A 21,557-nucleotide genomic window follows, 5' to 3' on the forward strand; every position below is an offset into this window, starting at 1 on the left:
TTAATGGCCAGAGTACACTCTGCAGGAATTATTATATAGGACAATAAGGACAGAGCAAGAATTAAATGTTTCAGATTCAGCCAGGGTGAACATTTCATTCCTAGTCTCAGCAGCAGCTGCACGGCCCCCATTAAGGACTCTGGTAAGCCCAGGGAGGTGATCAATGATATGCTTCATTTGCTCTGATCTGTGTGGTCACCCTACTTCGTACACAACTATGTATCCTTTCCTAATTAAACTAGGAGTTTAATGACTTTGTAGGATATCTTCCTGTCTATCCATAACTCACCTGAGATGCAACCGACACAATGATGAGTTCTGAAATGTTTGGCTAGTGTCAGAAGTGGGATTAATCAGATGAATTACCATCAATATTTGATTTTGGAAATGAAACAGTGATCTAAAGAAGTGTGGGAGGAAGCCAGTGAGCCTACGTTGTGAGATCTTTGGACACTGAGGAAAATGTTCTTGGAGGAGAGTTGAATCAGTGGAGTTCACTCCTGTAGCTTTATCTTCAGCATAACAGGACTTGTAGATAACTAGAGAGGGATGAGTTAATGGCAAGGTAGCCCAGTGTATAGTTTTCTAGTGCCTGTTGTGTTATACAAGAATAAGGTGATTGCATAAGACCATGACACCAACAGACTAATGGGATGGGGAGGTTCTGTAGCTCTGCCTGGACTGGCAGTCACTTAATGTTTGGACAGAAATTATTTATCTGACAGGGAAAATTAGAACAAAGATGTGCTCTACTCCCCTTGTCAAAGTAGTACAGAAGAAAGGGAGAGTGATTAGAAAAGTGTTACTTTAAATTTTACCTCCATTTCATTTTGTTTTTCTATGTAGAAGCCTTAAAAGGGAAATGTGAGCTTGAAACTCCATGACTTTGAAGCAGTCTGAACTCATTGTTTTCACTGGGAAGGGTTTCAGAAATTCATTTGAACTTGAAAAAAAGGTTTTTTCCTAAATACAAAATTAAAAATATTTAAGTGAGGAATTAAATTTCATTTGGTAAAAATGTAACATCTTCTGTGTCTCAGACGTTATTTTAGGACAAGGTGACCTGGCTGGATTGAAGCCAATTGAGATGTGGAGTGAGGCTGGCAACATGCCTGGTGTCTCCAAAGCTCTAAGTCTTTGGAAGCACAATTCTACCCTTTTGGATTATTTTAGAAATTAGACTTTAGGGCACAGCTCGAGGGTAGGAGGAGAATTGGACCCCCCTCTCATTATTTAACAAAATAATAAAAGGTGAGGCACTGTTGTAGGTGATATATTGGTGTAGAGGTAGTGGGATATTAAAAAGACAGTATTTAGGAAAGGAAAAATGGGTTGGATTGGAAGCAAAAGGGTGTGAGAGTTAGTGGGCAAACTCCTGGATATAAACTGACTTAATCAGGGCAGGTTGGGAAAGGTACCAGAGTGTGGGATCGGTGTGACATTCATAGCTAGCACAGCACAGAGCTGTGGTCTGCATCAGAACAAGCCACAGAGTGCTCACAGAGCCTGCTATGGAGCAATGTGGGCCAGGAACCCCCGGCTCTTCATGGACACAATAGTGAAGTGGCCAGGGGTACAAGGGCACAAACTCTGAAGCAGACAATAGTTCTGAAGCAGTCAGGTTCCTAGGGACTGCATGGCAGGAGCTGTCCTGAACACATGACAGGAGACAGACTTGGGAAAGTATATTGTGATCATGGTCCTTGGGCTTTATAAACTAAAGAGTATTCTGTTAAAGAGATGTGGTGAGCTGTGGAGAAATGAGCTTTCTGAAATGCTAGGAAGCTGGAGGCAGAAATTTTATTTAGGAACATCTGTGTACTGACCATGTTCTTAATCCAGATGAAGAGGTGGTTTTGCAGATGTTGAATCTGGTTTAAGAGCCAGAAAAGTTCTATTCTTCTTTTAATTAATATAAATATAAAATTATACACACACCTCACATTTCTGAAAATGCATAATTTATGTACTGTATTGTCTTTTTGGTATATATGTATATTTTTTAAGAATTCATTTATTTATTTTTAGACTGAGGGGAAGAGAGGGAGAAAGAGAGGGAAAGAAACATTAATGTGTGGTTGCCTCTTGCACTCCCTGTAATGGGGACCTGGTCCACCATCCAGGCATGTGCCCTGATTGGGAATCAAACCAGTAACCCTTTGGTTCACAGGCTGGTGCTCAATCCACTGAGCCATAACAACCAGGTTTGGGTATATATATTTTTATATATTTGATGAATTTGCATGCATATATTTTTCTAGAATGATTGTCATAAGTCCTGAATTCCTAAATAAATAAGGATAAATAAGGACAATAAAGAGTCAAGATCTGAATTTTGGTTGAAGTCCTAGCTTTCATTGATCGTGTCATAGAACAGTTGCCATCCCCTGTCAAGTTCTTTGAAAACCAAGAAAAGCCATGAAGAGATACTGTTGTTGCTTCCACTTTGCTTCCAAAAGGCCTGAATCCTTGATTGATTAAACTGACAACCAAATAGTACTCTATTGTCTAAGTGTTTTGTGTGCATGTTCTCTGTGTGAGTATCTTCCTGCTGTCTAACCTACTTGAATTCTAGTTTCTGTCTGTCTTGGATTTGGGAAGGAAACAGCAGGCCTTTAACCTGCTCATCTCCTGATGATCAGATGCAGTCCCACTAAGATATCCCCAAAATTACTGTTTTGCAGTGAAAGGTAAAGGAAAGAACCAGAACAGCAGGTCCAGCACCAACTCTAGACCAACCTTAATGAAGCCATTCTCCACTGTATCAGTTTTTCCCCTCATATCTATAACCCAGCTCTTCTGACCTTGGACCAAATGACTCCACCTCCAGGGGGAATGTATTAGACATGTAAGTGGAAAGAGTCTCTTACCAGAAGCCAAGAGATCATTGATGAGCACAAGGAACTTCTCATTAGCCACTTGGGCATCAGTCATGAGAAACACTGTGCTGAGATTCTTTACCCCAGCTTTCAGGCACAGGCTGGCCAGGTCCATCTGCAAAAACAATCAGTATCAGAGACCTCTGAGAAGAAGGATTTCTTACAGGATATCCCCATTCACTCTTTAGGAATGGGGTAACTTTCTTGCCTTCTTTCATGGGAAATAAAGCAAAATGGCAATGAAGGATGAGCTTTATGTTGCACTGACAGCGTGGAAAATATGCTCATTCGTAGGCTTTGATCCCAATCGGGAAGGGCAAGTAAATTAAACAGTGATGATCTTTAGTTCTGTGGCTTTTGTATTATCTTCTAGAGTTCCTGCTTTGTGCAGAGGTAAGAGCTTTCTAAAGGACAGAGAAGACTCATCATGCAAGTGAGTGACCTGTCCCAGAAGCAAGGGATTGCTCTTGGTCTTAAGAGAAGAGTCATGTACCTGGGGAACTTGCCTGGGGATCAATATATTATATTCTAGAAGCATTTTGTTTCTTATGACTAGCTTCAGCAAAGGACTTGTGCTAGAAAAAAAAATGTATTGGGAGACACACACACTCACCTGGTAGGAAATTACATCCATTCAAAACTGTAGGTAGATAAGAGTGTGGGGCTAGGATGCTGAGCCCTAAAGTTTTCCAGCTTAGTCAGTTTCAGTTCCTTTGCTGATCTCTCTGACAAAGCTCAGCCATTACTCCCTAACCTTGGTCTTCTGCCTCTTGCACCATTCCAAGCTCCTTTTCTAACAGCCTCATACATTTCCTTAGTGGAGTCCTTCCTTCATGTCCAAATAAATTCCCCTTTAAAGTTAATAAGCTTCCTTTTAGATCAATGGTTCGCAACCTTATGTATTTGCAGAATTACCAAAGATAATGAATGTTTCTCAACTCTCATTGGAATCCTCTGGGTGATGCTTTGAAAATTCCTGGTGCCCAGGCAACTCCTCAGACTAATTAAGTCAGGATTTCTGGAGGGTGGGATGCTGGCACCAGCATTATTTGAAGGGTATTTCTGTATATAGCCAAGGTTGAGAACCACAGTCTTGGGTTATCCTATAAATGCATAATTCTCATGGGCACTATGTTGTCTCCTCTCTTTTTGGAAGCAGTAAAGATTGACCTGATGTGACCCTGGTGCATGAAAGACCTTAGATTCAGCCAGTCACTGGAAGGCTGAGCTGTATTTTACAGCTGCAGTGAGCATCACTAGCTGGGAGACTGTGAAGGTGGGCAGGTCTGGCTCAGGGCTGGCTAGAATTCTCCCAGGGTCAGCAACAGCAGCATCCTGCTGAGAACCCCATCATGACTCCCTATCGTGCCTCTATTGTGGCCAGGGATAAAAGTGTGTGGGGGGGTAGCTGGATGAAGTGACCTTTGAAATCTTTATATAGAGCTTTTCTTCACTTTCCAGAGTGTACCTTGTGGCTCCTAAGTGCCTGATGTCTGGAAATGTCACTGAAGGTCCCAGCGGCTGAGGGTTACTGAACACATCTTTCAAAATATAAATTTCTTATAAAACTTGGGCAGACTGTCAGAGTTCCTTCTAAGTCTATTAGAGCTGCTGGAGAGCTAAGTGCTGAATTTGATATATTAGGTTGGCCAAAAAGTTTGTTCGTTTTTTCCCATAAGATAGCTCTAGTGGCACTTAGTTGTCTTTAACTTCATTCAAAATAATTTTGTTAGATTGTATTGTGATAGCTGTCATACCAGTGTGTATTGAGAAACATCAAAATTCGTGAATTTTTTTTGTGTATCCATTTTAATATTGAAGATGGAAGAAAATATGCAACATTTTCAGCATATTATGCTTTATTATTTCAAAAAAGGTAAAAACACAACTGAAACATTAAAAAAGTTTTGTGCAGTATATGGAGAAGGTGTTGTGACTGACCGAACATGTCAAAAATACTTTGCAAAGTTTCGTGCTGCAGGTTTCTTGTTGGACGATGCTCTGCGGTTGGATAGACCAGCTGAAGCCCTTGATAGCAATCAAATTGAGTCATTAATTCAGAACAATCAATGTTATACTAAGTGGGAGATAGCTGACATACTCAAAATACTCAAATCAATAAAGTTCTTGGTGAAAATGAAAAAAGTTTTCAAGAAAATGAAAAAAAACGTTTTTCATTTTACAGAAAAAAAGAAGCGGACTTTTTGGCCAACCCAACAGATGTGCTCTGGATTTGGGTGCAAACTGAAGCTGCATAGGTCGGACAAAGGCCCTGAGGCCTCACACCCCAGCCCTGGGGAGGCCAGTGTCCTTGCGCTGAGAATGATGAGGAAAGAGTGTCTCAGTCATCAGCCCAGAATCTAAGAAGAAAATGGGCAGGCAATTAAGCGAAGGTTCTGGGCAAGGGAAGTGAAGGGCTGATGAGAGGGAGCTGTGGGTAGCGGCGGAAGGCCTAGTGTCCTCCCGGCAGCCGCCTGGCCTCCTCACCTTGAAGTCTGCAATCTGGTAGCCTTTCCGCAGCGTGATCTGGAACACGTCCATGGAGCTGATGAAGGCTGCCAGCCTGGTCAGACTCTGCTTGCCGCTGCCTCCCACGCCCACCAGCAGCGCATTTCCCCGAGGGGCCTCCAGGATGCGATTGATGCGGCAGCTGAAGGGAAGGAGGCAGGAGCACGTGGCTCCAATTACTCTCCCCTGTGAGGAAGATGTGTGAAGAGAGAACCGGGGCCCTCCTTGGTGGCTGAGCATAGGCCCAGCTGTGGGAAACTTGAGTTCTGTTGTCCCCAGATCTGGCCTTGCCTTCTTGACCAAGTGGAATGAAGTCGCCACTGGTGAACTAGAGCAGTGGAGGAACAGCTCAGGGCTGCCAGGCGGGAGTGGAGTGCACTGGGAAGGGATGTGATGGGCAGGAATGTGACGGTCAGGGGAGCAGACCAGGTCTTCTCTTCCGCCCCTCCCTGGCCACACCTGACTCTGCCACACCTCCCCACCTCATTTTGCTTCGTCTATCTGTGCTTTTTTAGGCAAGAGGAGGAGGCAGGAAAAAGAGAAAGGTAGAAAGCGTACAGCTAGAAAATAAATCAGGGGAAGGCTGAAGGACAAGCATAGAACAATTTGTTTCTCTTAGGAGAAAAGCAGCAAAATTAAAGCCAGTGAGTAACAGAGAGCCCTGCAGTGGCTCTTAGCTCTCTCTCTTCTATCCTTCCTGGATGTCGATGCCCTTGTAATGAGTGTTTGTGGATGCTTCTACAAGGCACCACTTCCTTGGCTTCTGGACCCTTTCCTTTGCAGCCATAGTTACTACTGTCAGTGAGCATGTCCCTACCCCAGCAGTGGGGCGATGTTCCCAGGCCCTGGGCTTAGACCACCCCTCACCCCTGAGGAGCCCACTCCTCCTGCCCTTCCTCAAGTGCTACTGAGCTGTTCACAGCCTGCCCTTCAGGACACACCAGCAGCCTTTAAAAAAAAATTCCCTTCAGTACTATGTACCTACCTATGTGAGGTACCTACATTCTTATAAGAATAACTCCTATGCCCTTTTCTTTTATCATCTTAAAAACAATAACTATTTATTATAAAAATGCATAAAACAGAAAAACTACAATTCTATCTCGAATATACACTACTAACATTAATTATATGTTCTTCTGAAGTTTTCCCTAGTGTCTATATGTTTGTAAGTATATATTTATGTGCATATACATTTATTACATCTGAAACCTCAATATATTTTTATTCCATATATTTTTTTATTTTATATTAAATGTTGCTCAAGTACAGTTTTCTGCCTTTTACTCCCATCCCAGCCCACCCCAACCCTCCCCACCTCCCTCCCATTTCCACCCCCCTTCTTGTTTTTGTCCATGTGTCCTATATACTTATTCCTGCAAACCCTTCCCCCTTTCCCCTGAAATTCCCTCCCCTCTCCCCTCTGGTCACTGTCAGCCTGTTCTCTAGTTCAGTGTCTTTATTCCATATATTTTCAAAGTTGTTTTTACATTTATACTGAACATAGAGTTTTGAGATCATTTTTTCATTTAGCAATATACTGTGATTATTTCCTTGTGCCACTGAGTAATCTGCTAAACCATGCTCAGTCTCCAAAAGGAGGCTGAGAATATGTAAGATTAAGCTAGTTGAATGAAAATGTGTTAAGTCAGTGAGTTTGGGGATACATATCACAGTAACAAAGCCCCTATGGAGAAGTGGGTAAGATAAGGAGGAAGAGACAACAGTGTTGGTGGCCTTGGGATCAGAAGAATATGCAAAACAAGAACTCAGGTCAAGTCCAACCACAGAGAGCAGGGGGTAAATCTGAGATTGCATTGCACAGGCTGTAGTCCTGTGTCCCTGTCTTGTGTTAATGATATTATAATGAAAAATTCCATATTCAAATTAAGTAATAGTAATTAGAGGTAGAGCAGCTTAGGGTCTAGCTAACCCCAATTTGGAGGAGGGCTTGAGGGAAGTTTTGGGGGGTGGAGTTTGACACATCAACAAAATGCATGTGTGAGGTTAAAGGGCTCATGCTAAGCTTCTGTGGTTTGAATTTCATTACTGCAAATTTCTTGCATATACTGATGACTTAGTCATAGAATTAGCATCAATAAACTTAATGTCTGTGGATCCTTATTGCCTCATCTCTCCTATGGGACACATTTATATTTTGAAAGAAGATGCTAAGCAGAAGTGTTAGTCAACAACTCCCACCTACAGCAGATTGGAGAGACTTGCCTCCACCCTTGTTGACATTGGGTCTTATTTTTTTTAAAGAGAAGCAATTCTTTGTTTAAAGATTTTAAATTTATTTTTATTTTTGCCAAGAAGGGAAAGGAGGGAGAAAGAGAGGAAGAGAAATATCAGTGTGTGGTTGCCTCTTGTGCACCCTCTATTGGGGACCTGGCCTGCAACCCAAGCATGTACCATGACTGGGTATCAAACTAGTGATACTTTGGTTTGCAGGCTGGTGCTCAGTCCACTGAGCCACACCAGCCAGGGCTGGCTGGATCTTATTTTTTAATCTTTGCCTATTTAATGGTTGAAACAATTATGGTTTTAATTTTTTGATTTCCAGAGAATTGAACACTTTTCTTCTTATCATGTCTTTTTTATAAATTTTCTTTTCTTGTCCATTGCCCACTTCTCAACTGAACTATTCTTCTAAATTTGTAAGATCCTTTTATGTATGTTTCAAAATATCCCCCTACTTGGGCACTTATATATTTTAGTTTTAATGTTTCAGAATTACAGAAACTTTTAGGTTTTTGGACATACTTAAACTGTACATCACTAAATTTATGTAGTTAAATTTATTCCTCCAAATAATTAGGAGTTATTAATTGATCTACATTTAGTCCTTTTATGATTTTACTTTCTTTATAATTTTATTATAATACTTGTACTCTGTTTTGTATCAGATTTATTGTTCTTGCTCCCTTATTAAGCCATACTTTCTAGACATTGGAAGAGTGTCTATGCCATCATGTATTCTGTATAGTCTTAGCACACTAAAAATGTTCCATACAGTTCTCTTGAAGAGGATGATACATATCTTATACTCAGCATTGTATCTGGGGTAATGTACACAATCATCCATGATGCCAGGGGCAAGGAATCATCTCCTTTCTGTCTGTATTGGAGGGTGTCTGACTACAATGAAAAAAGGAGAAACTATGGTGCTAAGATATCTAGGTCCTCTTTTCTAATTAAAAAAGGAGGGGGCAGAAATGTATTACTAAAGGAGAGAGGCCAGCATGGAGGATGAAGAGGAGAAGTCCAACTGGGTGCTCTGGGCCGCCTAACACCAGCTCTATTCTAGAAGATCTCAACTCAGCTTAGCATGGTCCATGTGATTCAATATCTTAATGGAAAATACATCATTAGTGGTGACATTTCCAAAGAAGAATGGTTCAGTCTGCAACTGTCAGCATTGGACTCCAGCTGGGGATTCATTAACAACCTCTGACTAGGGCAAAGGACTCTGCATTTAAATTACAAAATTTAAAAAGAAGATCAATATTCTAGAGGGCTGCTGGGCCAGAAAAGCAAGGCAGTCTAAGTTAATTCATTACTGAATTTCTGGGTGATCACAAACAAAAGCTGAAGTTGCACCACAGCACAGCTGGAGGAAGCTGGAGCATTGAAGAGTGAATGTGCATGCGCGCAAGCACTGGGAGGACACACAAAGGAAGGGAAGCAAGAGAAGTACATCTGAATTTTTTCCTAAGAGAAAAGAAGAGGAGGCAGAAAAGAATATGTGGGAATGAAGATAAAAAAAAGACAGATTAAAAATATGCCAAAAGCAGGAGGAAGATCCAGCGTGAGGCTTTGACAAAGAGCAGAACAAGAATGTGTGGAGGTCGTGAAGGAAGGCCATAGGAAAGCAGAACGGTACCTGAATGCAAGAAAACAACAGCACAAAGAGAAAAGACAGGGAGGTTAGGGGGTGGAGGGATGGAGCAGAAAGGAAAAAGGACTGATGGACATGGACGACAGTGTGGTGATTGTGGGGGCAGGGGTGTGAGGGGGATAACTGGTAATGGAAACAATACAATAAAAGTTTAAATATATACATATATATATATATATATATATATGAAAAGACAAACATTTGTGGACTGCTTATTAACTGCAAAGCACTTCACACAGAGCAAGCTACCCTACAATATAGGTATTCTTATTAGCCTTATTTTGCAGAGGAGGAAATTGGGACTTGGGCTTGAGGAAGTTCAGTGTCCTTCATGAAGGGGCACAGCCCAATAGTGACAGAACCAGGACAGAAATCTGGGTTTGGCTCTATGTACAGTACATGTGCTCATAATAATCCACAGTACCTGCAACTAACTACTCCACAGTGCTCCATTAATAAGTTCAGGGCAAAAGGAGCAAAGCTTAGGAAAGATGCAGGGGAATCAAACAAAAGAAAATGTTAAGAACCCATGTGGCGAGAATAACCAGATAATATTATTTTTATAATATGCTCATCAATATGAGCATGGGCCTTATTGTACCTATAAACATAGGCCCTCGCCTTGGCTGGCCCCTCGGGCCCTGGATGGCCCTGTGATTTCCTGGGAAATGCATACTGGGGCATCCTCTCTGCCCTGCCTAGTCCCACCTGGGGTATCAAAGGGTGGGATGTCCTTGCAGTGAGTCCAGACCCCTCCACACTGGGCACTGGGTGCAGTGATGAGAGGTCATGGAATCTTCCAAAATTATTAGGTTGTCTGTGTCTCTCACTGTATGTTTTGGTGTTTTGTTTTCTACTGTTTCTAGCTGGTAGAAGCTGCAAAGATTTGGGTTGAGGAGGCTCAGGGAGGGGAGGGAGGGGCAGTACAAGAATGAAGTCATGGGACACTGATACTTTTAAGTGTTCCATCCAAATACACTTTATTCTTCAGAATTGCCCCCTTCAGACAGTTATTTCTGCTGTTTTTCCATTGCTAAAACAGTATCAGCCTGTTGATCACCCATGTTGGAAATCACATTGACTGTGACACAGGCTCAGGTAGCTCTTAAATATTAGTGAACAGACACTTTAAAACCATTATTCATTGACCACTGACTATGCGCCAGACACTGTCCAAGGTCCCAGGGATTTGGTGGTCAGTGAGACAAGGTCTGTGCTCAAGGAGCTTACACTGGACCAGGGGAAAGAGAAAAAGCACATGAGGAAGCGCCATAGCATGATGGCTGAGAGCAAACACTCCAGAGCCCAGTATTGTTAGTGTTAGCGCTGGCTGCCTGTTTCTGGGGTGTGTGATGTTTGGCTTTGCTTTCTTCAGGGTTTTGGTGAAAACTAAATGAACTGATGCACACAAAGCACAGGCACCAGGCCTATAGTGACTTCTCTAGTGAGTGGAGATCTTACGTGCCACCCCACATGCTGCCTTCTCAGTGAGGCCTTTCTGACCACCTTGTCTCAAGTCACAGGACCCCTCAGCACTCTATCCTCATCATTTATTCTCATGTGATGTGCTAAGAATTTGTGTTAAGTACCTGCTATGTTCTGGACACTGTCCTAGGTATTGGGGATCTAGCAGTGAATAAAACAAAGATCCCTGAATTCATACTCGGACATCCATCAGGTGAATGGATGGATGTAAACAAATAGAGTAGTTAATCATGGCAAATGCAGCAGAGCAGTCGTGTAATACAAGGGCAGGACCCACCAGTGACAACTGAATTTAGCGAGAGGTAGTTCTTTGGTGACATCAATAAGAGCTTCCTTGTTTGAGTGGTAATAAGTAGACTGAAAAGAGGATGATAAATGGGAAGGTGTGACAAGTAAACCCTTTTGATGAGTTTGGTTGTAAATAGGAGAGAAATGGGGAAGTGGATGAAAAGGGATGGTAGAATTAAGAATAGCCTATTCTCTTTAGACAAATGATAATATGGCATGTTTACATTAATGCATATGATCAGGGAATTAATGAATTAATGATGACAAGGTAAGAAGGAAGACAGAGAAAGGGAAAGAGAGAGAGAGAGAGAGAGGATGGGAAAGAATTGGAGAGGAGAGGAAATTGCAGGGAGGAGCAGAGTCACCGAGAAGGTGAGAGGAGATGGGATCTAGTGCACAGCTGGAAGAACTGACCTTAGGTATGAACAGTCACTGAACTGTTAGGAAAGTCAGTATTTGTGTGTGAGATGCAGGTGGGATACAGATAGGCTGTTAAATTTGATGGCCAGGAGATGAGAAAATTCTCTTCTGGTTGCTTTCCTTATCTCAGTGAAGTAAGAGTGGTGCTCATTAGCTGTGAATGAAGAGAGGGGAGGGGTGTTAAAAGCTCGAAAAGAAAAACTGTGATGCAGCCACCAGAGGGTAGGGAAGTCAGCAAGGGTGGCAGAGGAGGATTTCTACCAAAGTTGAGGGCCCCTTTGATATTTGTGTCTGAAAATCTGAAGCAAACCAAATGAACATGGTGGGGGATTGTTCTTCAATAATTTTCAGATGCTTAGGGACAGGTGTAGATCAACAAGACAGTGGGGTTTAATGACGACAGTAAGTTTTTCTTACATGGATGCAATAAATGACAGGAAATCTAGGGAGCTTGCACCGGGATGATTGAGTCTGTGGTAGTGCAGGAAAGAAAAGACTAAAGGGTAAAGCCATGGCTGGTGTAGCTCAGTGGATTGAGCATAGGCCTGCAAACCAAAGGGTCACCAGTTTGATTTCCAGTTAGGGCACATGCCTGGGTTGCAGGCCAGGTCCCCAGTAGGGGATGCATGAAAGGCAAACAGACATTGATGTTTCTCTCCTTCTCTTTCTGCCTCCCTTCTCTTCTCTCTAAAACTGAATAAATAAAGTCTTTAAGAAAAAAAACCCCTAAGGGGTAAAAGAGTTCAAGAAAGCAGTTCATTTCTCTTTCCAGAATAAAGCTTTGATAAAGTTTAAGGACATCTGGGATAAAAACTAGATAGGTGAATGGAAGGGGAGGAAATATTAGTCAGAGCGTGAAATGCTTGACATGGAAGATTTGGAGGTGGGCTTGTTACTGATGATGGAAGTTCTAGGACAGCACATGTGAGTAAGTGGCTGAGGTGGGATGCAGGGAAGAGCACTGGAGCTACAGAGGCTGAGGACAAAAAGACAAGGTGTTGTTCAGGTGCCAGGAGAGAAGAAAGGTATGACCAAGGACAGGACAGTCCTCGTACCAAGGTCACTGGTAAATGATGCATGGAACTGGATGCTAGCAGATGATAGTAACAAAAACAGGCAATGAGAGTGGAAGTCCAATTACTTATGCTTCAAAAAAACCCCCCAAAACCCCTGGACTTTGTAAAGCATGAAAGGAGAAATGGTTTAAATATGCTACTGGGATGAGGGGGGGAAAGGGGAGTACCTACTTCTCTCTAGGCCCTGGAGTCCATAGAATACGGAAGAAAAAGCAGCCTTCCTCAACTAAGGGACCAGTCGGGGTTCAGGAAGACTTCATCAATGGAGGAACAGTTCAGAGGAGTTGAAAGTGGAGTAGAGTTTTCTGCTGAAGACCATGGGTATCAGGAGACAGGGAGGAAGAACTTGGGCAGGCAGCGAGGGGTGGTGAAGGGGACACAGAATGAAGGATGTAAAGAGCAGGATAGGGCAGCACTGGCATGAGTGTAAAGTATCTGGGAGGCTTGGTGACTATGTCAGCAATTCATTTGATAGCAACGACACCTGTGAGGATGTTTAACTTTGGAAATACATGAGCACTTAAACAAAAAGCTCCAATCTCATTATTATAAAATTGGCCCTTGGACTAGTATGGGGTGGGGCTGCAGGTTTGGAGCTGTCCGGTGCTCCATTTGTTATCTCACATTTTCCCATGGTGTCACTGTGGTTCAGCCCAGGGACAGTAAGTGACAGACAAGGAAATAAATCCTGGCTTGCTTGCATTCAGCTCTATGGTGCCCTCTAGGGCCAGTGGCAGGAGTATCAGCTGCTCCTCTCTGCAGCTGCCACCTTGACGTCCAGAGAAGCAGCAGTAGCTGGTTTCCTGGTTTTGCCTAAATGTCCTCAAATGCCCGAGTGAGGCCCCAGACAGTGGGGAGAGGAGGCAGTTGAGTAAAGAAAACAACAAAAGCATACTTACACGTGCTGCATGGCATCCTCAAAGAGAACCAGGTCCATCACTGTGTTGACTTCATTGTGACTCTCTAAGGCATCCACCAGTGTCTGGGCTAACAGCTCCCATGATGGCACAGGCATGTACTTGGGCTCGCCAATGCCATTTGCAAAGTGGCAATACATGTTCAGGCTTTGAGTCTGCTCCATGATCTCTTCGATATCCTGGTGAGGAGATACAGGGACAAGCACCCTCCTTATCGAATCTCAGTTCTGGTTCCACACAGAGTAGAGACATCTGAGTTCCCATTTCTCTCTACACACTCTCCCAAAATGAAATCAGTGCTGATCCTAACACTGTCCCTTCTAAGAAGCCCACTGACTGGTGTTTAACACTTGTTTATTGTGTCCACATTGTCATGGATGGTGTCTGTTACTCTTTTTGGGCTGAGGATGGGTAGTGGAAGGTGGGAGGTACCCTTCTCACAAGTATCATCAGAAATGGGTTCCATCTCTGAGCGAAGTAGTTGGGGACATGGTGGGCATTTCTCTAAGCAGGGTCTCTTTCACCAGGAGGAGATCATGGTGCACCCAGTGGCCTCATCCCTCCAACATCTGTTCCGATGTGCCTTGCTCTGCAATCCACAGCAATGTCATAGAACATCCTTGCTGTTTCCTGTGATAATGCACACTAGAGGGAGCAAGTCTCAGCTCCATGAGCTCAGCACAGAGGGATTAGATTCTGAAGAATATGCCACAGGCCATCCTTAGGTGACTGGTTTGTTTATAAGGACATTGATAATCCTAAAGTATTTGCAGTAGAACCCCCTATTTAAGAAACTTCCACAAAGATTTGGGCTTCTTGTGTGTCAAATATTGTCCCCAGGACAAACCTTACCATGTTTAATAAATACCTAGCACAACTCAGCTTCAAAGATATGGAGTCTGTGTCTCTTTACCGCGAACCCAGTCTCTAAGTATTGAAGACATGGCTAATACTTTTTTGATTCAGAAAGGAATTGCTTATTTATCAAAACACAAATACTTGAGATTTCAAGAGTAAAAAGAGTTGTAGAGGAAATAAGTCCAAGAAAGAATAGGTTTTCTAATACATAAGTAAAATTTATACCAGCACAAGCAATAGTCCCCAACTGCCATTCTTTTCTCCTAAATTTCAGACTGGGAGGTCCACCTGCAAAACAGGTAACCAGCATGCTGGTCACCAGCAGGGGTATTGCCCGGGACACAGGGGCACTGTAGGGTGGGTCTTCAATGTGGTACCTCACATATAAGCCCATGAGGCAAGATTCATCAAACCTAATGAAGGGGAAGTGAGGATGCCAGTGATATCTACAGAGAAGCCAAGAATGTTGCCTGGTTGTAAGAAGAAAGGAGTAGAAAGAGTTAAATAGCAAAGAGTTATTGTATATTTTTAAAATATATTTTAATGATTATGCAATTACAGTTGTCCCATTTTCCCCCTATCTCCCCTTCACCCTGCATATCTGCTCCCACCCACATTCCCCCATTTAGTTCATGTTCATATATCATAAGCTCTTTAGCTTCTACATTTCCCATACTATTCTTGCCCTCCGCCTGTCTATTTTCTACCTACCATCTATGCTTATTCTCTGTACCTTTCCCCCTTTCTTCCCCTCCCACTCCCCTGTTGCTAACCCTCTATATGATCTCCATTTCTGTGGTTCTGTTCCTGTTATAGCTATTTGCTTAGTTTGCTTTTGTTTTAGGTGTGGTTGTTAAGAACTGTGAGTTTGCTGTCATTTTACTATACATGTTTTTTATCTTCTTTTTCTTAGATAAGTCCCCTTAACATTTCATATAATAAGGGCCTGGTGATGATGAACTCCTTTAACTTGACCTTATCTGAGAAGTGCTTTATCTGCCCTTCCATTCTAAATGAAAGCTTTGCTGGATAGAGCAATCTTGGATGTAGGTCCTTGTCTTTCATGACTTGGAATGCTTCTTTCCAGCCCCTTCTTGCCTGCAAGGTCTCTTTTAAGAAATCAGCTGACAGTCTAATGGGAACTCCTTTGTAGGTGATTGTCCCCTTATCTCTTGCTGCTTCTAGAATTCTCTTCTTCATTTTAATCTTGACTAATGTAATTATGATGTGCCTTGGTGTGTTCCTCCTTGGGTCCAACTTCTTTGGGACTGTCTGAGCTTCCTGGGCTTCCTAGAAGTCTATTTCTTTTGCCAGAATGGGGAAGTTCTCCTTTATTATTTGTTCAAATAAGTTTTCCACATGTTACTCTTCCTCTTCTCCTTCTGGTACCCCTATAATTCAGATGCTGGAACGTTTAAAGGTGTCCTGGAGGTTCCTAAACCTCTCCCCATTTTTTGAATTCTTATTTTTCCATTCTTTTCTGTTTGGGTTGTTTCTTTCTTCCTTCTGTTCCACTCCATTGATCTGAGTCCCAGTTTCCTTTCCATCACTATTGGTTCCCTGTGCATTTTCCTTCATTTCACTTAGTGTAGCCTTCATTTTTTCATCTAATTTGTGACTGAAATTGACCAATTCTGTGAGTATCCTGATCTCCAGTGCTTTGAACTGCGCATCTGATGGCTATCTCTTGGTTGCTTAGATGTATTGGCTCTAGAGCTTTGATCTGTTCTCCTGTTTGAAACTTTTTTGTTGTTGTTGTTCTGGTCCCGCCTGTTACGCAGTGAGGGGCAGAGCCTAGGTGTTCACCTAGGGGGGTCAGCCCAGTCACTGGGTTGTGATGCTGTCCGTGGGGCTGGGTCAGAGGGAACAATGGCACTTGCTCTGCTCTCATATTTCAGTCCCTTCTGCCACTTCCCACAAGCAAATTGTGCCCTTCTGGTGCTGGTTCCTGGGTGGGTGGGCTTGTGTACGATCTAGGACCCTGTAGGTCTCTCCAACAAACGCTCCTGTGAGGCTGGGAATCTCTCCTGGCACCTCAACCCCCACAAGTGTTTTCAATCAGTGCTTTTAGGCTTTATTTCCTGGCACTGGAGCCCTGGGTTGCGTGGTCTGTCTCACTTCCCATTTTTGCCTTGTTTATCTGTGCGTAAATGTGTGTCTGTGGTCAGCCAGCAGACTTGCGCCCCTCACTTGGTCTGCCTATTGCCACCCCATGCCTGGGGTCTGCCAGCCACTTCCTGTGTGTATGGGACCACCAACCACCACTTTTTCCTGCTGCAACCCCTCTCCGCCGGCCACCGACTCTGCCCCTCTTACCAGTCTGAATGAATGGTTGTCGGACTTCCCTACAGTTCAATTTTCTGTTAGATATGGTTGTACTTTTGTTTCTAAATTTTTGTTGTCCTTAATTTTGGTTGTGCAAGGAGGCACAGTGTGTCTACCTATGCCTCCATGTTGGCTGGAAGTCTAGTCTCTGTTGAGTTATTATATTTTAAAGGTAGTTTCAGGGCCATAGAAACCCCTTAAACTATTCTCGTTTTGCTAGACTATAACAATAAATGTCCAGACATTTGGATAAGATTTAATGCAAGGCAGGAAAGTCATTCTTACTACTTGAGGAGAACATGAGGGAAAGTGATGTGGGAGTCCATTTGCCCAGTTTGAAAATGAGCTAATATACTGGGAATGAGTCCTGATGGCAATCAATTTACACGAACGGTCTAGCAGAGGAACAGCCAAAGTGCAGGCTGAAAAGCCTGGAATACAAAGACACTTTGATGAACAGACCATGTCTCCAAATTTTTGATCAGAGCCAAGCTGTACAGGAGGGCGAGAGAAAACCAACCCACTCAGTGAATCAAAAAATTCTTAATAGTGACTCTTTTCCCTTAGATTGTCAAATAAAAATCTGGACAGCACACAACCATAGGTGTCCAGTGTGAGTGCATCAAAATTATACCTAATGGTCAGATTTGCAAAAAATATAATATACTTTTGGTGTGCCACAGAATTTTAGTGATTAGTTTATGTGTGCTTGTCACATAACTGGTTGAAAGGTTGAAAGGAATGCCTTTGGAATTTTAATTTTGTCCCAACACTGCTCAGACACAGTACAGGTTTCCCTCAACATGCACATATATTTTGCCAAAAAGATGGTTGTGAGAGAAGATTTGCACAATCAGGATGGTTGGACAAGGATGAAAAGTATGTATGTTATCATGCCCCAGCACGAGCTGTGTTTAGAGCTGCCTCAGCCACAGACAAGGAGCAGCCCTGGGGCGTGCCTTCCTAGGCACGTGGGCTCCAGCAGTGGATGGGGTGGTGACATCTTACCCATGGTACAGTAATGAGATAGAGTGAGTCATTCTGCCCCTGATCCTTAGAAGGAGAAAAGGACCAAGAATTTTGCTTTTACAGTAATGAAAATCAAGAATGAAATGATTATATTTTTGGTAAAGCCAAATAATAGAGTTCAACTTCCAAAAATTCCATTGTTAGGTAAGAGAGCAAGATTTCTTCACTGAGTTTATGCTGTGACAGTGTTTATTTATAATTATGACCCTGTATTTGCAGTAAGACTGAAATTAATGCTTATTTCTACAGAGATTCTAACGGTGAAAAAAGGGTAAAATTCATTTGAAAAGGAAGGTATAAATGCTGTTTGTGCTGAAATAAAAATGTGCACTAATACAAAAAAAATAAAACCTCAACAAATGCTGTTGGGAGAGGATAACAGCAGTGTTAATTATGTCTGGGTCTATGATCAAAAATACATGTCCTCAGGGTCCAGACACACACAGAAACCTCTGTCTCAGGCACAGAGTGTTGTCACACTGAAGTGCTGGCTTAGACCAATCTGATGAGACAGTAAAGGCTCATTGGCAGAGCTAACCATGAAGAAATGCATTGGCACATTCTACAGTGCCCAGATAGGAGTATCTAACATGTGAGAGTGCTGAGCATCTGACCATGTAAAAATGATGGGATAAGTGGAGGAATTCAGAGTATTTGAACTAGGAAAGGGAAGACTGAAATAAGTTACTTAAAATGCTATGCAGCCCTGCCTGGTGTCGCTCACTGGATTGAGCACCAGTCTGTGAACTGAAAGGTTGTGGGTTCGACTCCCAGTCAGGGCACGTGCCTGGGTTGCAGGCTTCATCAGGTCTGTGAGAGGCAACCACACATTGATGTGTCTGTCCTTCTCTTTCCCCCTCCTTTCCCCTCTGTCTAAAATAAATAAATAGATAAATTAATTAATTAATTAAAAAATCTTTTTAAAAAGTGCTGTGCAAAGATTCATAAAGCTGTCCTATAAGTCTGGGTGGACAGTAACCATTTTCAGAGATAGACCCAGGATCTAATCAGGAAAACATGTGGAGAGCTAAACCTAATGAGGTGAACACAGGGACAACATGATACATTTAAATAAAAGATTTGATTATTTCTAAGTTTAAGAGAGGACAAACAAGAAGTATGTGTGAAAAATATGGGGCTTTGTTCAACAAAAGGCTCAGTGTTAGTTTTGGGGTGATTTCTACACTAAGAAATGTTATGTGATCATAGGATGTGATAACATATCACTGTTTCCAAAGTATATTCTATGAACTAATCATTCTGAAAATTATTAATAGCTTTGATGGAGGGAAAGAGCTGTAGGGTCCAACGTGTTTGGGAAATGGTATATGAATCAGGGTCATTCAAGATGTTCAGGGCTTCAATGTGGAATGCACTGAATTTCTAAGAAAGGAATATGATACGAAGTTGTTTCTCAACTAGAGAAATCTCAGATACCCTTTTTCAAAGGAGTATATTGTGGTATAACTATTTAGCAGGACACATTCTGGAAACCAGAGTAACAAAATTATGGTGTATCAGCAAAGGGGAATGATGATCTTGCTTTTGGTCAGACACCAGTTGGGGCTGGGGTAAAAGTCAGGCACCATGATTTCAGAGGAGAAAGCAAAGGGAGAATAACCAAGATGATGTCAAATAACTCTGAGTTTGACAAAAAGCCCTGTCAGGAATGGCTACAAGAACTGAGACTATTTGGCTTGGAGAAGAGAAACTCCACGAAGGGCAAGATATATGGCCTTAAAATATTTGAAGGTTTGTCTTATAGACCTAGGATCAGGAGACAGGGAAATACATTTTAGATCATTATTAGAATCAATCTTCAGTCTTTAAAATTGTTCCAAAGTCCCCAAATTTCAAAGTTGTTCTAAATTTTCAGTCATTTGCAGTTTGAAAGTGGCTCCTTGGGGAAGATGAGATTGGGCCTTTCCAAGGATGCTGGTGCGTTAACTTCGATGACTCACCCGGGAAAGGCCACTGAGGGGAGTCAGCACAAACTTGGATCAGCTGATGTCTACAGTTCTTCTCAACACTGATATTCTGTGATTGATTTGCCTCTTCTTGCCCCAGCATTTTTCACCTTGGCAAAATAATGAGAGTTTTCTTTCCTTATGTAATCTCTGATTTTCTCCAATTTATGGGCTAGATATTGATCATTTTGGTTATCATCTGCATAATTATCACTATTTTTCAAATTTAAAAAAAATTTCTCAGGGCAATACTCACATCAAAAATTTTCTTGACCACATCTATTTGGATTTTATCAAAAAGATCAAGGTCCTTTTCTTCCACCAGCTTATCCCGATAAACACGATTTGCTTCATGTAGATAGAGCTTTACTAGGTCCTGTGTGGACTTTATACATTCCACTGAGGAGAAGAGAATGCCCTTCAAGGAGAACAGACAAAAAAGTAACATGAGTAACAACTTAAAACTACGACAGCTACAATGTATTGAAGCCAGTTATGTGACAGGTACTGGACTAGATGTTTTGCCAGACAAAGCTCATTTAACCATCATGACCATCCCACAAAGTCATTTTTATTATATCCTCTTTGTATAATTTGGAAATCAGGATTCAGAAAGATAGGAAGCATGCCCAATCACATAGTGCATGGTCTTAATTCAGAACCAACAGGTATTCAAATCAGTTTGCCTGACCTTACTTAGATACTGGAATTTTCACCATTACTTTCCAAATCACCACACTGAGGAAGGATGTGGCTTCTCTGCTGTATTCCAATTCCTGAAGTGCCATTTTGAAAATTAGTCTAAGCCACGAGTGTTTATATGAAATCCTAATGAGGACAAAGGGCTGGAATGCATGTCACTAACCTTTGCGGGCCATTAGTACTTTTGTTCATCTCTAGGAGGTTCTCCTTCCTGTCTAACACAGGGATTATTCCACATATTTACTGTTTTTTTCAAATTTCTGTCACATCTCTGTTCCTATTAGCCAATGTCTTAGCTTTCTTTTTCATTGAAAAATAAAGACCAGCAAGATTGGAGCCCCTCAACAACTTCAATAAGTCCTATAAGTTAAAACTCATTCATTCCCATCTCTGCCTTCATTGCTTTCTTTCTTGTCTTAGAGAAAAAGCAGTCATTTCATTGTTTGTCACTCCCAGCAGAATAATGCTCAGATTCAATAGCATGGCATAAAGGTCTGGTTATAGTATGATTACCAGTTCGCTTTCTCAAGATCACTCTGATCACCACATTCTATAAAATCTAGATTTCAGTTTCAAAAGCTCAAATTACTTTCTGTGCTTCATGTCTTTTTCTTTGTTTGCTCTGCTCATATTTCAAGCTCTAGATCAATTGGCATCCTTGGTTGGAGTCCTCCTTGACAACTTCTTCCCTGCCCAACATCACTTCCCTAATGTGGCCCACATAACCTTTTATGTATAAATATCTATTTATAAGAGAATTATTAGGTTCTAAAATTATTTTTCTTTGTTCAGGTTTGCCTCTTCCAGGTCACGGTGAGTGTCTCAAAGGCAGAGAAATGGAGAGATTTCATTTTGGATATGGTTTGTTTTAATAATTTTATTCCAAGTACCTAGCATAGTGCCTGACATATACTAGATTCTCAGTGGATGCTTGTTGAAGGAATGGATGAACTAACATTGGATACATCAATTATTAGAACATTGAAAGAACCTCCATCAGTATTTCTGCTTTTGGTAATGGCACAATAGCTGATCACAGACCAACCCACTGAGATCAACTACAAAAAATAGTAAAATTATTTTTAAGTTTATCTTTTTAGAGGCATTAGAAAGTAATCAAGTGAGCAAGTACTTAAGGGGCTTGGATACTAGAGAAAAGAGCAAGATCAATCTTGACTTTGGTGCCATTTATCTTCTTCAAG

At 41.9% G+C, this 21,557-nt stretch overlaps 1 protein-coding gene across 5 annotated transcripts in view; it reads right to left on the minus strand.

Moving 5' to 3' along the window:
• The window catches only part of DNAH9 (dynein axonemal heavy chain 9), a 335,540-nt gene that overhangs the window by 123,470 nt on the left and 190,513 nt on the right, over window positions 1-21,557 (minus strand). For 3 of the 5 annotated variants that reach the window (XM_028534618.2, XM_036032969.1, XM_036032968.1), the window contains 4 exons: window positions 19,910-20,071; window positions 13,457-13,653; window positions 5,367-5,529; window positions 2,871-2,994 (listed from right to left, as the gene is read on the minus strand). In XM_028534618.2, the coding sequence (XP_028390419.1) occupies window positions 2,871-2,994; window positions 5,367-5,529; window positions 13,457-13,653; window positions 19,910-20,071 (646 nt within the window). Of the gene's footprint in view, window positions 1-2,870; window positions 2,995-5,366; window positions 5,530-13,456; window positions 13,654-19,909; window positions 20,072-21,557 lie in introns of those variants that run through there. The other 2 variants (XM_036032967.1, XM_036032970.1) reach the window with 2 other exon arrangements.

This window comes from Phyllostomus discolor, chromosome 8, assembly GCF_004126475.2.
Source record: "Phyllostomus discolor isolate MPI-MPIP mPhyDis1 chromosome 8, mPhyDis1.pri.v3, whole genome shotgun sequence".
NCBI classification, from domain to species: domain Eukaryota; kingdom Metazoa; phylum Chordata; class Mammalia; order Chiroptera; family Phyllostomidae; genus Phyllostomus; species Phyllostomus discolor.